The sequence below is a fragment of the Triturus cristatus genome, chromosome 1_2 (assembly GCF_964204655.1).
Source record: "Triturus cristatus chromosome 1_2, aTriCri1.1, whole genome shotgun sequence".
NCBI classification, from domain to species: Eukaryota; Metazoa; Chordata; class Amphibia; order Caudata; family Salamandridae; genus Triturus; species Triturus cristatus.
This window is the reverse complement of record NC_140580.1, coordinates 836,587,555-836,605,063: the sequence shown is the minus strand read 5'-3', so window position 1 is coordinate 836,605,063 and position 17,509 is coordinate 836,587,555. Positions and strand designations below refer to the sequence as shown.

General features: G+C 47.4%; 1 protein-coding gene across 5 annotated transcripts in view; it reads left to right on the top strand.

Moving 5' to 3' along the window:
- The first annotated feature begins 267 nt into the window (after positions 1 to 267).
- Positions 268 to 17,509, top strand: part of KIF17 (kinesin family member 17) — a 449,007-nt gene continuing 431,765 nt past the window's right edge. For 4 of the 5 annotated variants that reach the window (XM_085608962.1, XM_085608959.1, XM_085608958.1 and 1 more), the window contains exon 1: positions 268 to 2,082. In XM_085608962.1, the coding sequence (XP_085465088.1) occupies positions 1,858 to 2,082 (225 nt within the window). In that variant the 5' untranslated portion in view covers positions 268 to 1,857. The remainder of the gene's footprint in view (positions 2,083 to 17,509) is intronic. The other variant, XM_085608961.1, reaches the window with a different exon arrangement.

Sequence of the window (17,509 nt, the reverse complement as noted above, 5' to 3'; positions counted from 1 at the left end):
GATCGTCCGTTCTTTGTGTCGTTGGCGGGGCCTGCCTCTCCCGCCTAATTCCGATGCTGTGATTGGACCACCTTCCTCATTTGACGTACCTAGTAGGCGTGGCCATTGGTGTCCCACGCGACGGATAGCAAAGCAAAGTGACAGAAGTTTGGAGCCGCCTCCCAGCGTGGCTTTGACGTCAATAGGAGGGCGGGGGTGGCAAAGTGCGGTTGCTAGGAGACGGGCAACGCTGGGGGAGGGGTGCGGGGGGGGTGAGAGACTGCGGGGAAAGCCGGGTCTGAGAGAGCAGGGAAAGGCGGAGAGAGGAGGCTGATATGGTGGCGAGAGACAGGCAGACACGAAATACAAAACAGCGGGGAAAAGAAACGCAGGAAATCTAGACCTAATCCGTACTGCGGAGCCGGTAAACTACAGAGACGGCAGGACAGACAGAGACTGGCTGTGTAAAGAGGGCGAGAATAGGGCGGTGGGATATAATAAAGGGGGGCAACGGTGAAGAGAGAAGACAGGTGAGACGAGATGGAAGACAAGCGGTAGTCGGCGACATACCAGAGGAAAGAACAAGAGTGGAACTGGGAAGAGAGACCGGCAGAGGAGAAAAAAGATGCTGAAGAGACAGGCAGACAGACAGAATAAAAGGGAAGAGTGATAGGGGAAATATTATGCATAAAGAAAGAGGGGGTGCTGATGAGGAGAAGTGGCACTAAGAGTGAAGGGAGCAAGAAAAGCGAACCCTCTGGACAGCAAAGATACAGGTGAACTCGTGGCGAGGGCGAAACAGAAGGAACACTGCAGGAAAAACAGACTGGTCACCGAAGAGGCGTTATGTCAAAGGAAACACACAACAGGGACACGAAATAAGGATACAGGACAGATAGTGAAGAGGTTGCGGGAAACTGACACTGCACGGGATAGTGTTCTGTGTAGGTGGTAGGTAGAAAGCTGCCGCGCGACTGCAGTAAAGCATACATAGTAAAACCTACACACGAGAGACAAGTGACAGCAACTTTAGTAAAGGAAAACTGATACTGTGAATGGAAATTGGTTACACATTCAGTTTGGAAATATGAGACAGAAACAATGGAAGCAGTGACGAGGGAAGAAAAGAGTGGTCGTAAGAGGCAGTAGAGCAGAATAAGGGGTACGAGATGGGTGAACCATTCTACTATTGTTGAAACATTTAGGACTGAACACATAAGAGATCTAAAGTGAGACATCTTAAAAAGGAGAGAAACCTATTTTTAAAGTAAGACGGAATCCATAATGGAGTGAGCTCGAGAGTAGCACCCTCTTTGTTGAAGGAGTGGCTGAGCAGCAATGTATCCACGAGGGGTAAATACTACAAGCGGAGCAGGATATTGCCTGGACTTAGCTATGCCTTGAGAGGGCCACGCTGTTCTCTGAGACAGGCCTAGGATGGGTGATGATTCTCTGTCCCCCGCTGCCGATAATAAGATGGGGCTCTACCTTAGTAGGGAAATAGTGCTGAGGGCGAAGACTCAACGTGGGATATGCCAAGAATTCAAATATCGGGGCTTATTTTAGAAGATTGGAAACTTAAGGTGGTTAGCTCACATCTTTCTGACCCAATAACGAGGCAAGAGGTCACCTTCTATTTTCACTATATCACCTTAACAAGTCTCAGAATATGTTCAGCAATTCCCTACAGACAAGAGACAACAAAAACTGAGATTTTGCATAACTATAAAAATAACTTCTAACCTTCATGTCTAGTGGGAAGACTTGACCTTACCAGGCAAGATTGACTTGAAAGTCTCACGCCAGAAAAAAACAGTGGTTTTATATAGTGCCCTCAGTGAGTGGATCTAAAAGTCTGTTTAAATTAATCCTGTAATCATGGAATCGGTCAAGGTGGTTGTCCGTTGCCGGCCTATGAACGACAGAGAGAAGGACCTCAAATGCAAAGAGGTGGTGGCCATTGATAGTAGCAGAGGCCAGTGCTTTCTCCAGAAGCCAGATGGAGCAGACGAGCCCCCGAAGCAGTTCACATTTGATGGCGCATACTACATGAATCAATGTACAGAGCAGATCTATAATGAGATTGCGTACCCGCTGGTGGAGGTGAGTCAAATCCTCCCTCTTTTACTTTCCCCCTCTTCCCCCACATTCACCTGAGATGCCAAAACCAAGAGATGGCTTTCTATTGCTTGTCTTTCCAAAAAACAGTGCAAATTTTAAAACAACTGTTATACTTTTTTTGTCTTGTATGTGCAGACATGTGGGGCTTATGGAATATGATTGAACTCTTATTGCATTGGTGGCGCAGGAAAAAGTCAACGTTGGGGCTTCTCAATCTCTTCCGTCGAGACAGTGTACCATTTGCTTGGCTTTGAGTCTCCCCTCTGACCTGATTGAAGCCTGCTGTGTACATGGCAAGTGTTCAAGGGCAGTAGTAGGGTTTTAATAGTGATTCCCTTGACAACCTTTGTAGCCTCTAATAATGAACAGCTTTGTTTTGGTTGAGATACAATTCTTTGGTCTCCATGGTCCATTTGTCTGTAGAGGGTTTAGAGGATAAACCAGAATTTGTACACATCACCGTCTGAAAACACCTTACTCAGAGTTGCTGGAAGTATATATATCAGGGGTATCCAACCTTTTCTGTAATGAGAGCTACTTCTGACCAGTGAAAATCGTTGTGAGTTATTGAAAGCCATGTAACTTGCGCATTGTTACCAGACACACCCTCGCCCAGCTTCATTGACTTTAAACCTAAAGTCCACGGAGCCCGATACTATAGTTTGAACAAAATACTGTGACTAGCGTTACTATGAGAGGGCTGCTATGTGCGGCAGTGAGTGCATGGTCTGTGGGGATGTATGAACATGTGTGTGAAAGAATAGGATATTTGTGTATGGGTGACTGAGAGCCTGTGCCATATGTACTTGTGGCACAGCACATACCTTTCACCATATGTGGTCCTGTTACATGTACACCACTAACATACAACCATTTTTGATTTTAAATGGGAAAAATTTAAAGTGCAAAAATTTGTTTTGCAAAAAACTTCATAATAGGGAACATATTTTGGCACTTGGTGGGAACATTTTCTGCACCTTAAATTTCTCCCATTTAAAAAAATAGCTGTATTTTTCAGTTATAAATATGGCAGCGTGCCTACCAAGCACTGGGAGCAAGATGCCTGCTGTTTGTAAATGCAACACATTGAAAAGGTAGAACATTACATTGAGGAGTTAAATTAATCATTAAGTTAACTCTTCATTATCCCTAATATAAAAGCATTCAGAAACATCATTTTGTTTTCATGCTCCAATGTTGAGTTGATAAAGCTTTTATTTACCAGTTAAATACCTCAGTGCTTCAGTTCTGAACCACTGTGACCCACCTGGGTCGTACATCTGAGTGGAGCACTGCTCATTCTCAGACTCTGCTATTGCTGTGTAGTTCCAGTAAACCTATATAGGATCTGCATGTTTAGACAACTTAGAATGTGGAATTGGTGTCCAGAATGATTCCAGACACCCCCACCGGATATGTTTTCCTGTATATCTAGCTAGCTCACAGTGCCACTGTAAACTCCACTTACCAAGGAGAGAATAGTTCCTAGCAACTATCGAACATGACAACTCTATCCCATCAGGGATCGAGTAAACAGTGCAGTACTTTCTGCTTAGTTACTCTTGCTCACTTTGTCTCAGAGATACACAGAATAAATGGTGTGGACGTTTTCAATAAACATTTATTGAACCAGCGTCATTCTAGGGTAAAATAGGTGTGCTGAAACAACCATAATACAGAAACAGATATAAACGATATTAAGCACCAACAGAGTAAATGGATGGTAGATTTCTACCATAGTGCTAAAACAATGAATATATGCTGTGAGAAGTTGGCCTGATGTATGATGTCACTAGTTATAGTGTACACCTTATATCAGTCCAAATACCCTTATGGTGATTGGTTGTAAAGTCAACCTTATAGACCAGCTATCCTAGTGGTAGCATGGACAAGAGCAGTCTTAGGCTAAACTCTGAATGGCATGTGAAGCCAGCTGTGATACCATATATAATCCCTTGAATACCAAATGAAAGGACACCACAACAGATATATATATAAAATAAAGTGTATTTATTCTAAGCAAACCCTCAGCACTCTTTATGAGATTAGAGGTAAGTACAACACAGTCTTATTAATGCATACAGTAAGTCACACAGGTAAGTAATACAGTTAGGCCCTAGGGGCCACGCAAACCATATACTAAATAACTGGTATAAGAACCACTGTCACGGAAATAGAATAGGCCTAGGCCTAGGGAATCGCTGGGGCTACACTACACTAGCGTTAGTTAGGAAGTGGGAGGCCCACGGGATTCGTGTGCAGAGTGGAAACACTCACGCGTAATGCGTAAAAGTCACTAGCAATATTACAGTTTAGAAAACGGTAGATTTAGGACACTTCCGGAGTAGCTAGGAAGTTGAGACTTGAAAACTAGACACTAGGATAGTCACTATCCTGATGAGCACCGGAGTACCCAAGTTACCTAGCCCACAGGCTGCGGGTGCATAGGGGTGAAGATGCGTCGTTTTCGTCGTCGACTCCTATGGATGCCTGAAGAAAGATGCTGACAGGCAGTCAGGGGAGAGTGTCCGGTGGATCCCAAGGCTGGGATCAAGAAGAGAAGAAACCTGCAAGCAGAAGGGACAGAGTCAAGGTCACTAGCCAGTGACCACGTGGAACCAGGAAGGAACCAGGCGATGTCGTGAAGAGTTGCAGGTGAAGGTGAAGCTTGTCGCTGCAGCCAGGAGGACCAGGAAGCGTCGAGGACGACCAGGACCAGGAGGCGAGCTGTCCCACGAAGGCTCTTGCTGTCGGCGGCGGCGAAGTTGGACTAGGACTCACCAAGCCTTGGCAAGCGGAACCCACGAAGAACAAAGGACTTGCTTCTGGTGCAGACCAGGAAGGTCTGGGGTGCTTCTTCTTTGCAGAGAAGCGGGAGCCAGTCTGGAGGAGCCAAACCAGCGCAGAAGATTTCCGGGTGCGTCGTCACAGAGGCCACTAGCCAGCGGGCAAGCAACCGGACAGACGCGGCAAGCAGGAAAATGCTGAAGGGCCCCACGCAGGACTCGTGGAGTGTGGGGGGCTGATCTTCGGTGCAGATGGTGCTTGGGGTTGGGGCTTCTCAATCCCCGGTACACAACTTCGAGGGTACCTCAGAAGCTGCGCTGTAAGTTACTAGCCACTTTTCCCAGGTAGCCGGTCCCACGTCGCTCGTCGCCTCCACGGATCTCAGCTCTGCTGCAGATGTGGATGAGGGTCGGAGAAGTCTGGAAGTCAAGGCTCTGGTCGGGCTCTGCAGTCGGTTCCTCGTAGAACGGTCGCAAAGCAAAGGGTAGTCTCTTGATGGTGCCTGTTTGCACAGGGTAGCCACTCCTTGGCTACAAGGGAGATTCTTCAGTCTTCTTCTTTCGTCGAATGTCGAAGGTCCAGAGTTTCTGTTCAGTTTTGCAGGTTCAGGATAATCTAAAGTCTTGAGGCCCAACTCCCACTCTTATACTAATCTGGGGGGCTGGGATACCTGCTAGGTCACGCCTTATGGGTGGGACCTGGGAGGGGGTGGTTACACCCACTTCCCTTTGTCCAGTTTCGCGCCAGAGCTGGGGCTGGAGGGCCCCAGCGCCGGTTTGAACTGGACTATGCAAGGAACACCTTGTGTGCCCCAGGCATGTCTCATTCCTTTCAGCCCACCCTGCCCCAATACACTAAAGGCTGTCTGGAGAGGTGCTAGCACCTCCCCAAGCAGGAAACCTATTGTCCAGGCCTCCCTGGCTGGGATCACTCCCAGCTGCAGGAGGTCAGACTTGTGTCGTGGCAGTAGCATCCATTTTGTGATGCTGAGGCTTTGGTCAGAGGCTAACAGTTGAAGTATGATTTTAACATGTCTTTCCCTCTAGAAGGGGGGAATAATATTCTCATGTCCAGAAATGGCATGGGGGTATTATTCCCTAGTGTTAGACACCTTACACGACATGTTTTGATAAAGCCAAACCATAGTTACCATAACCGTCTAAGATTATAAGGCACTTTAAGAGTATATGGTAGGCTATATCATAGAACAGCTATAAGGACAAGGTTCCGAAAGCTGCAGACAGGCTCAGCTCATGCTAGAGCACCATCTCACATGTTACCAAGCACTCTGCCTCCAGGATTGTCAAGGCCTGCCATAGGAGTGACTGATAGGTACACATGTGTCTATATGTAAGTTAGGTATAGGAATACTACACCTAAGCAAGGGGTGAGTACACGACCTTGCCCCAGCTGAGTGATCAGCCAGTTGTGTCAAAATGGAAGGCCAGGCCAGGGGTGGCATAATACATGCTGCAGCCCCTGGTAGGCCTAGGGTACACCTATGCCCTGGGTACCTAGGGTACACTGTACAGGGGCCAATAAGGTGATCCTATCCAAATGGGTTATGCACCTAAAGTACATAGTATTAATTTAGAGAGAGAACAGCAGGGCTGTGGGTCTGATTAGCAGGCCCACAGCCACATCTAAGTCGAAAACCAGTAAAGCAAAAGCAAAAAGTGGGGGTGAACATAGAAAGCAGACCCTACTCTCCTACACAACCCCCCCCCCCCAAACTTAGGGACATTAAACTAACCTTGACCAGTTGAGTCTTCATGTTCTAAGTGGAAATATCTGGAGAGTCCATCTGCATTGGCATGGTCAGTCCCAGGTCTATGTTCCACTGTGAAGTCCATCCCCTGTAGGGAAATGGACCACCTAAGAAGTTTGGGATTTTCACCCTTCATCTGATTTAGCCACAAGAGGGGCTTATGGTCTGTCTGAATCTTGAAGTGAGTGCCAAACAAGTATGGCCTCAGCTTCTTCAGGGCCCAAACCACAGCAAAGGCCTCCCTCTCAATAGCTGACCAACGTTTCTCTCTAGGGGTCAGCCTTCTACTTATAAAAGCAATGGGCTGGTCTTGACCATCTACATTCAGTTGTGAAAGAACAGCTCCCACACCTAACTCAGAAGCATCTGTCTGGACAATGAACTCTTTGGAGTAGTCTGGACTTTTCAGAATAGGTGCACTGCACATGGCCTGCTTCAGGTCATCAAATGTTCTTTGACAGCTTACTGTCCACTGAACTTTCTTGGGCATCTTCTTGGAGGTCAAGTCATTAAGTGGTGTCACTATGGACCCATAGTTCTTAACAAACTTTCTGTAGTACCCAGTCAGGCCCAAGAAAGCTCTGACCTGAGTCTGGGTAGTTGGAGGAGCCCAGTCCTTTATGGTCTGGATCTTGCTCTCCAGTGGTTGAACCTGACCCCCACCAACTAGGTGGCCCAGGTATACAACCTTGCTCTGCCCTATCTGGCACTTAGTGGCCTTGATAGTGAGGCCTGCCTTTTGCAGGGCCTCTAAAACATTCCTCAGGTGGACCAGGTGATCCTCCCAGGTGGAGCTAAAGACAGCAATATCATCAAGATAAGCTGCACAATAATCATCCAACCCAGTAAAGACTTGATTCACCAGCCTTTGGAAAGTGGCAGGTGCATTCTTCAAACCAAAGGGCATTACCACAAATTGATAATGTCCTCCTGGGGTTGAGAAAGCAGTTTTGGCCTTTGCACTCTCAGCTAGTCTGATTTGCCAGTAGCCTGCTGTTAGGTCAAATGTGCTCAAAAACTTAGCAGCTGCCAGTCTGTCAATGAGCTCATCTGCCCTAGGTATTGGGTGGGCATCTGTCCTAGTGACAGCATTGAGACCTCTGTAATCCACGCAAAACCTCATCTCTCTCTTACCATCTTGGGTGTGAGGTTTTGGCACAAGGACTACAGGACTAGCCCAAGGGCTCTCTGAAGGTTCAATGACTCCCAGCTCCAACATCTTTTGTACCTCAACTTTTATGCAGTCCCTGACATGGTCAGGTTGCCTGTAGATTTTACTCTTCACAGGCAGACTGTCACCAGTGTCCACCTCATGGGTGCACCAGTTTGTCTGACTTGGGGTCAGAGAGAACATATGTCTGTAGGATTGCAGAACCTGTCTGCAGTCCTGTTGCTGATGGACAGTGAGGCTGTCAGAAAAGACCACACCATCAACTGAGCCATCATCAGGGTTCTGAGTCAACAGGTCTGGGAGAGGGTCACTCTCTTCCTCCTGCCCCTCATCTGTAGCCATGAGTAGCCCCATGTCTGCCCTGTCAACATATGCCTTCAATCTGTTGACATGAAGCACCCTGTGGGGGCTTCTGGGAGTCCCAAGGTCCACCAAGTAGGTGACTTCTCCCTTTTTCTCAACAATAGTGTGGGGTCCAGACCATTTGTCTTGGAGTGCTGCTGGGGCCACTGGCTCCAACACCCACACTTTCTGTCCTGGCTGGTAAACAGTCAGTACAGCCTTTTGGTCATGCCAAGCTTTTTGGAGTTCTTGGCTCGCCTCAAGGTTTTTAGAAGCCTTCTTCATATACTCTGCCATCCTGGAGCGGAGACCAAGTACATAATCCACTATGTCTAGTTTGGGTTGTCTGAGAGGTCTCTCCCATCCTTCCTTCACCAAACACAGGGGTCCTCTTACAGGATGCCCAAACAAAAGCTCAAAAGGGCTGTAGCCAACCCCCTTTTGTGGGACCTCTCTGTAAGCAAACAGAAGGCAGGGTAAAAGGATGTCCCATCTTCGCCTAAGCTTGTCTGGTAATCCTTTTATCATTCCCTTTAGGGTCTTGTTGAATCTCTCAACAAGCCCATTGCACTGTGGGTGATAGGGTGTGGTGAACTTATAGTTAACACCACACTCCTTCCACATTGCAGTCAAGTATCCTGACATAAAGTTGGCACCTCTGTCAGAAATGACCTCCTTTGGAAAGCCCACTCTGGAGAATACTCCAAGCAGGGCCCTTGCCACAACAGGAGCTGTTGTGGTCCTCAGGGGAATTGCTTCTGGGTACCTGGTGGCATGGTCCACTATCACCAGTATGAATCTGTGCCCAGATGCTGTTTGTGGGTCCATTGGTCCTACAATATCTATGTCCACTCTTTCAAAGGAGACCCCCACCACAGGTAGTGGTATGAGGGGGGCCTTTGTGGTGCCACCTGATTTGCCACTGGCTTGGCAGGTGACACAGGAGCGACAAAACTCCTTAGTATCTTCTGACATATGGGGCCAGTGAAAGTGAGGGACAAGCCTGTCCCAAGTCTTGTTCTGGCCTAAATGTCCTGCAAGGGGAATATCATGGGCCAAGGTTAGAAGGAAGCCTCTGAACTTCAGTGGTATGACCAACCTCCTGGATGCACCAGGCTTGGGGTCTCTAGCCTCTGAATACAGTAGCCCTTCATCCCAATACACTCTATGGGTACCTTGAGCATTCCCTGCAGCCTCAGCAGCAGCCAGCTGTCTGAGGGGTTCAAGAGAGGGGCAGTCTAATTGAGCCTGCCTCAGATCTGCCCTTGAAGGTCCCCCTGTCCCAAGAAACTCAACCTGATCAAGTTCAAGTTCTTCTAGGACAGTTCCTTCAGGGCTCTCAGAATCATCCTCCTGGGAGGGCTGATCCACCACCTGAGGCAGGGGGGAAGGCACAGCCTTAACCCTACTGCTCTTTCTCTTGGGTTGTGACTGGTCCATAGTTTCAGGATCCAGCACTTGTTCAGTGTTGCACTTTTTGGCCTGTGACCTGGTCACAGCAAGGACATGTGCATCTATCCCCAGCATTTCTGCATGGGTCCTATACTCCACTTCAGACCAAACTGAAGTTTCAAGATCATTGCCCAGTAAACACTCTACAGGAAGGTCTGAACTAACAACAACTTTCTTGAGGCCAGTTACCCCTCTCCAGGAGAAGTTAACAATAGCCACACTATGGGAGGTAGTGGCATTGCTAGCGTTGGTCACTAGGTAATTCTCACCTAGTATGATCTGTCCAGGGTCCACAAAAGCAGGTGTCACCATTGTGACACTAGCTCCAGTGTCCCTGTAGGCCTGAGCCATTCTTTGGTTGATAAAAGGTGTCTGTCTGTACTTGCCCAGGTTACTGGGGCCTACAGTAGAGGACAAAGCTAAGTCCCCATCACAGATCAGGACAGCCTGAGTAGGTACTCTGACTAGGCCAGAATCCTCCTCAGTTCCCAGGGTTAACCCTACTACACCCTTTTGCTGGGAACCACCACTTACAGCTGAACTAGGGGGTACAGTTGCCTTAGGGGCAATGGTGGCTGGGGGCTTATCCTTTTTGGTGCACTCACTAAACCAATGTGAGTTGGACTTACAATAGTTGCACCATGGTTTCTTTTGGCCATCTTTCTTCTTATCCTTTTTGGAACCACCCTCCCCCTAAGCCTTTTGGGGGCCTGGTGAAGACTTCTGGTCTTTTTGTTTCTGCTCATTACCCTTCTGGTCTGCCTTTTTCTGATCATCGCCCTGGTTCTGGTTTTTCTGCTTAACTCTAGTCCTGACCCATCTATCTGCCTTCTTTCCCAATTCTTGGGGAGAAGTCCGATCAGAATCAATCAGGTGTTGATGCAATAGCTGGTTTTGACAGTTGTTAAGTATTTGCTCTCTCATGATCAAATTATACAATCCTGTATAGTCCTTAACCTTACTTCCCATTAGCCAGCCTTCCAGAGCCTTAGTGGCACAATCTACAAAGTCAGTCCAGTCCTGAGTCTGTGTCTTCTGGGTATCCCTGAACAACAACCTGTATTGTTCAGTGGTTAGGCCAAACCCATCAACCAGAGCACTCTTCAGGACAGTGTAATTATCTGCATCCTCATCACTAACTGTGAGGAGCTTGTCTCTTCCTTTCTCAGAGAAGGAGAGCCACAAGATAGCTGCCCACTGACTTTGGGGTACCTGCTGTACTTTGCAAGCTCTCTCCAAAGCAGTTATCCATTTGTGGATGTCATCCCCACACTTGTAGGGAGGGACAATCTTGCTCAGGTTTCTATTATCATAGTGCCTGTCTCTATCTCTAGGAATGTTGCTGCCACCAGTGGGTTCTAACCCACTTAACTTTTGCTCTCTAGCCAGAGCAAGCTTCTCTTTGGCAAGGGCAAGTTCTTCCCTCTGAATCCTCAGATTAGCCTCCCTCATTCTGGCTGCATGCTCCTTTCTCTCAGGTGAAGTCATTCCCCTGTGAGAGGAAGCATTAGAGATGCTAGAGACATGGGAGTGGATGGATTCCCTTGAAGGGGATCTGTCCCTCCTGCTTCTCTGTGAATGCCTACTTGTGGGTCTGTATGGGGGGACCCCATGCAAACTCCCATGTAAACTTAAGTTAGCCTGGCTAAGTCTCCTTACTTGGCTCTGGCTGTCTACCTCCCCATCTGAAGCCCCATCTGACTCCTCTGTGGTGGGTAGACCCTCCTCTGTGCCTAGGGCACCTGCCTGAGATGCCTTCTGAGCATCATACTCCTCTAGGAGTTGTCTTAACTGAAGGAGGGTAGGGTTTGCACCCTGTTTTATTCCTCTGGAGGTACACAATTGTCTCATCTCCTGGAATGTTAAGGTATCATATCTAGAGGGGATCTTTTGCAGACCTGATCCTCCTGAGAGAGCATCTACTTGATCTACTCTCAGAGACATGATCCAGTGAGGGTGTGGTGTGTGCACCTACCTACACTAGTTGTATCTACTAAACCTTTCTAGTAGTTGTAGTCAGGGTGTGTTACTCCCTTCAACCTACAACTACAAAGTCCAGTAGGACTTAAGTATAATAATCTATGTTATATGTACCTAGACAATATCTGTGTGATCTTTCAATTTAGTATCTCAAGATTACAATGGTATTACAACAGCAAGCTCAGATCCCAACCGCTGCTCACCAATGTGAGAAGTTGGCCTGATGTATGATGTCACTAGTTATAGTGTACACCTTATATCAGTCCAAATACCCTTATGGTGATTGGTTGTAAAGTCAACCTTATAGACCAGCTATCCTAGTGGTAGCATGGACAAGAGCAGTCTTAGGCTAAACTCTGAATGGCATGTGAAGCCAGCTGTGATACCATATATAATCCCTTGAATACCAAATGAAAGGACACCACAACAGATATATATATAAAATAAAGTGTATTTATTCTAAGCAAACCCTCAGCACTCTTTATGAGATCAGAGGTAAGTACAACACAGTCTTATTAATGCATACAGTAAGTCACACAGGTAAGTAATACAGTTAGGCCCTAGGGGCCACGCAAACCATATACTAAATAAGTGGTATAAGAACCACTGTCACGGAAATAGAATAGGCCTAGGCCTAGGGAATCGCTTGGGCTACACTACACTAGCGTTAGTTAGGAAGTGGGAGGCCCACGGGATTCGTGTGCAGAGTGGAAACACTCACGCGTAATGCGTAAAAGTCACTAGCAATATTACAGTTTAGAAAACGGTAGATTTAGGACACTTCCAGAGTAGCTAGGAAGTTGAGACTTGAAAACTAGACACTAGGATAGTCACTATCCTGATGAGCACCGGAGTACCCAAGTTACCTAGCCCACAGGCTGCGGGTGCATAGGGGTGAAGATGCGTTTTTTTCGTCGTCGACTCCTATGGATGCCTGAAGAAAGATGCTGACAGGCAGTCAGGGGAGAGTGTCCGGTGGATCCCAAGGCTGGGATCAAGAAGAGAAGAAACCTGCAAGCAGAAGGGACAGAGTCAAGGTCACTAGCCAGTGACCACGTGGAACCAGGAAGGAACCAGGCGATGTCGTGAAGAGTTGCAGGTGAAGGTGAAGCTTGTCGCTGCAGCCAGGAGGACCAGGAAGCGTCGAGGACCACCAGGACCAGGAGGCGAGCTGTCCCACGAAGGCTCTTGCTGTCGGCGGCGTCGAAGTTGGACTAGGACTCACCAAGCCTTGGCAAGCGGAACCCACGAAGAACAAAGGACTTGCTTCTGGTGCAGACCAGGAAGGTCTGGGGTGCTTCTTCTTTGCAGAGAAGCGGGAGCCAGTCTGGAGGAGCCAAACCAGCGCAGAAGATTTCCGGGTGCGTCGTCACAGAGGCCACTAGCCAGCGGGCAAGCAACCGGACAGACGCGGCAAGCAGGAAAATGCTGAAGGGCCCCACGCAGGACTCGTGGAGTGTGGGGGGCTGATCTTCGGTGCAGATGGTGCTTGGGGTTGGGGCTTCTCAATCCCCGGTACACAACTTCGAGGGTACCTCAGAAGCTGCGCTGTAAGTTACTAGCCACTTTTCCCAGGTAGCCGGTCCCACGTCGCTCGTCGCCTCCACGGATCTCAGCTCTGCTGTAGATGTGGATGAGGGTCGGAGAAGTCTGGAAGTCAAGGCTCTGGTCGGGCTCTGCAGTCGGTTCCTCGTAGAACGGTCGCAAAGCAAAGGGTAGTCTCTTGATGGTGCCTGTTTGCACAGGGTAGCCACTCCTTGGCTACAAGGGAGATTCTTCAGTCTTCTTCTTTCGTCGAATGTCGAAGGTCCAGAGTTTCTGTTCAGTTTTGCAGGTTCAGGATAATCTAAAGTCTTGAGGCCCAACTCCCACTCTTATACTAATCTGGGGGGCTGGGATACCTGCTAGGTCACGCCTTATGGGTGGGACCTGGGAGGGGGTGGTTACACCCACTTCCCTTTGTCCAGTTTCGCGCCAGAGCTGGGGCTGGAGGGCCCCAGCGCCGGTTTGAACTGGACTATGCAAGGAACACCTTGTGTGCCCCAGGCATGTCTCATTCCTTTCAGCCCACCCTGCCCCAATACACTAAAGGCTGTCTGGAGAGGTGCTAGCACCTCCCCAAGCAGGAAACCTATTGTCCAGGCCTCCCTGGCTGGGATCACTCCCAGCTGCAGGAGGTCAGACTTGTGTCGTGGCAGCAGCATCCATTTTGTGATGCTGAGGCTTTGGTCAGAGGCTAACAGTTGAAGTATGATTTTAACATGTCTTTCCCTCTAGAAGGGGGGAATAATATTCTCATGTCCAGAAATGGCATGGGGGTATTATTCCCTAGTGTTAGACACCTTACACGACATGTTTTGATAAAGCCAAACCATAGTTACCATAACCGTCTAAGATTATAAGGCACTTTAAGAGTATATGGTAGGCTATATCATAGAACAGCTATAAGGACAAGGTTCCGAAAGCTGCAGACAGGCTCAGCTCATGCTAGAGCACCATCTCACATGTTACCAAGCACTCTGCCTCCAGGATTGTCAAGGCCTGCCATAGGAGTGACTGATAGGTACACATGTGTCTATATGTAAGTTAGGTATAGGAATACTACACCTAAGCAAGGGGTGAGTACACGACCTTGCCCCAGCTGAGTGATCAGCCAGTTGTGTCAAAATGGAAGGCCAGGCCAGGGGTGGCATAATACATGCTGCAGCCCCTGGTAGGCCTAGGGTACACCTATGCCCTGGGTACCTAGGGTACACTGTACAGGGGCCAATAAGGTGATCCTATCCAAATGGGTTATGCACCTAAAGTACATAGTATTAATTTAGAGAGAGAACAGCAGGGCTGTGGGTCTGATTAGCAGGCCCACAGCCACATCTAAGTCGAAAACCAGTAAAGCAAAAGCAAAAAGTGGGGGTGAACATAGAAAGCAGACCCTACTCTCCTACATATGCAAGCATATAAATACATGACAATAAAAAGGCGTACTCCTACGATGCAGCCCTAACTTGATGTACCTGTGTACCTAGCATGTATGTAGGTGTGGAGCTAAGAATCTCCCTAGGCTGAAGCGAACCCCATTACCTGAAGTGAGAGACTGTCTTGGTTTCGAGCTAGACACCCCGCGAGGGATGTCAGACCACTACGAGCTGGAGTATCTGCGTGCAGGAACCTCTGCGTCTTGCGTCAGTGTGTCAGCATGGACGTCTTTCTCCTGTGCCTGCTCTGGCAAAGATATGGTGTATATATACCCAAAAGGTACCCTCAGGGGATTCTACCTTGCTGTGTCATGTTGGCCGAGGATGATGGAAGGGATGACCCTTATACATAGTTATTATAAGGAAGATGGTAATCCTGCTGTGATTCTGAGAATCCTTTTGCATAATTAATGAGGCTAGTTTTCGGGGGAACCACACAACATTTATGCAGCGCTTAACTAGGTAAAAGGTCAATACCAAAACCCGTTATGTAATGAAATGGTACGGTAAATGTAGGTGAAGTATTAGGGGACTACCAAAGCCTATATTGGGGTATCGTATGAAACATAACACCCACTCCTCATCCGACCGGACGACATACTAAAAAGGTAATGCTTTTCTAATCAAGCATTAAACATTGTTAAAAAGGCGGTTAAAAAGGTTCTAAAAATTAATAAAATCGCAAAAAATTTAAACTTTAAAAGTCCTTTAAAATATGTTCATATATTATAGTCTGAGCCACTGAATATGTCTGAAAGCCTTGGAGCTCAGTAATAGTATAGAAAGAAAAAAAAATTTGTTCAAAATTCCAATTTTTGGTTGTTATGAAAAAAAAGCTGAATTCTTCCCAGCACACGGAGAGCCACATGTTTGTGTCCCGTGTGGGAGACGCAACATCACTGCTGCTTCCCTTCGCTAGCAGCAGTGTAACACCTCACAGATCAGGTCAATTGAGCAAAGATGATCTTCCTCAGTTTCCACAGCCGATTCTGGGGAAGCATTTGTAACATCCAAAGCCTGTGTACCTGTAGTAGAGCCAGTATCCGGTCCAACAGGAGCTGAAGCATCCAGTGGTGGCTCTAAGAATGCCGACATCACCATTGGAATACGCTGTGGACACTGCAGTATGCGGGCAGTTAACAGGTCCAGCAATGCATCCATGTCCGGTGGCGCACCCAATGGAAGTGTTAGACAGAGGTCCAACACTCATTCATAGCTGCAGAACAAGCAGCGGAGGACAGGCAAAACAAAGTCAATCCAGACTGGTCGAAACAATAGGAACCAGGACTCGCTTAGCTCCCGAAGTTGAGGTGTGCCAAGATAGAGTACCATGCAATCACGGTAAAGTTGCTCCAAGAGCTTCTTTTCCATTTCCTTGGTGACTGGGACGTCCATTGCGTAGCAGAAAAATTAAAATCAGGATACCTACTATCAGTAGCAGGATTAGCGGAATCCCTCTAAAAACGCTTCCGAATACAGAGTGTATGAAGGCTGGAATTACTCAGAAGGCTGTCTGAAAGGTACTTAACAGTCCAGAACCAATGGTTTTCAATAAGTGTACTATACCCTTCGTATCAGACATGTTAATGATAACGCTGTACCATTTCTCCGAAATGGAAAGGGCAGTTAGTTCATATTAGTGCCTGTATCTCAGCTGAAGACCTTGCAACCTGGAGATCATAGGTCTCTCGGGCTGAGTTCAAGGGCACATTTTTCTGGGCCGGTGGAACCAATACTTGCATACAACAAGTAACACTGGAACTTACAGTGGCAAGATATGCGATGCCTGGAAGCATCCCACAACAACCTTAAACATTCAGCATTAAGAAACTTCCATTCGAGGGCAGCCTGTACACGTGATTAATCACGGCATCCGGGGAACCTCTCAAATGGCAGGATAAGTTAGCTACTGAACCATTACGGGCCCCATGAAGCATAATGTCCTGGCAAATGAGAGATCCACTCAAAGAATTTTCGCAATCTGTACCGCTGAGAAGCACTTCAGTGTCCCCGTTCCTGCATCTAAATGTATATGGTAATTCCCAAGATTCATGGATGAATTCCCTACCCATTGCTTCATACCTGCCTACCTGGTGGTGTTCTAGTCAATATTGAAACTAAAAGTTGTTACTGATAACGTTATATGGCCATTAATTAACCATTCTGTGGACTGTGACTCTCCCACGGTGAAAGGTAATTGCTCTAATTTTTCAATGCGCAGCATTGTACATTTCACATCTCTTTGTGCCATTGTTGTCTGCTTTTCAGTCAAATTATATGCAGAGATCAGAGACATACTGTTGATATATCTCCAGGGCACATAACCAGAGTGCAGGGATTGTACTGTCCAGCTTAATAACATAATAGAATGTAACTGTGATTGTCCATGTTGATAGATGGACATATCCTGTTCCAGTATATCTAGAGCAGAAGATACCCAGTGAATAAATCCTGGATGTTAGTGTGGGCATGCCATTGTCAACCACAGTGAAAGCCTTTTCCAAGTTAATTCTGTCAATTTCACGTAATCCCTCCACAGTTCCTTTTGGGAGGTTTTTCAAATTTCATAATAAACAGAGTGTTTCGAACGTGGATTTCGTGGACCTAGTAAAAAGTCCCAGAGATCCATGCCATCTGACAGGAGGGACAAGTGCTGTTTCACCTGAGGCAGTGTTGAGGTTCCTAGCCAATCTAGGCATAACTTCCCAACACTGTATGATGTCATCACCCCCGGATGTTCTCGTTGTACATATCGTGAGTTGGGCCCATGGATACTAAACCCTTCGGCGGTGCCCCTGAATCTTGACTGACACCTATTTTTGTCGATAGACCAGACTAACCATCCCTTCCAATTGGGGTCTGTTGAATTGTATGATACGCCATGCATGATGTCATCTGATGTACCCTCACCTTTTCCGTGTACTTTTGCCATCC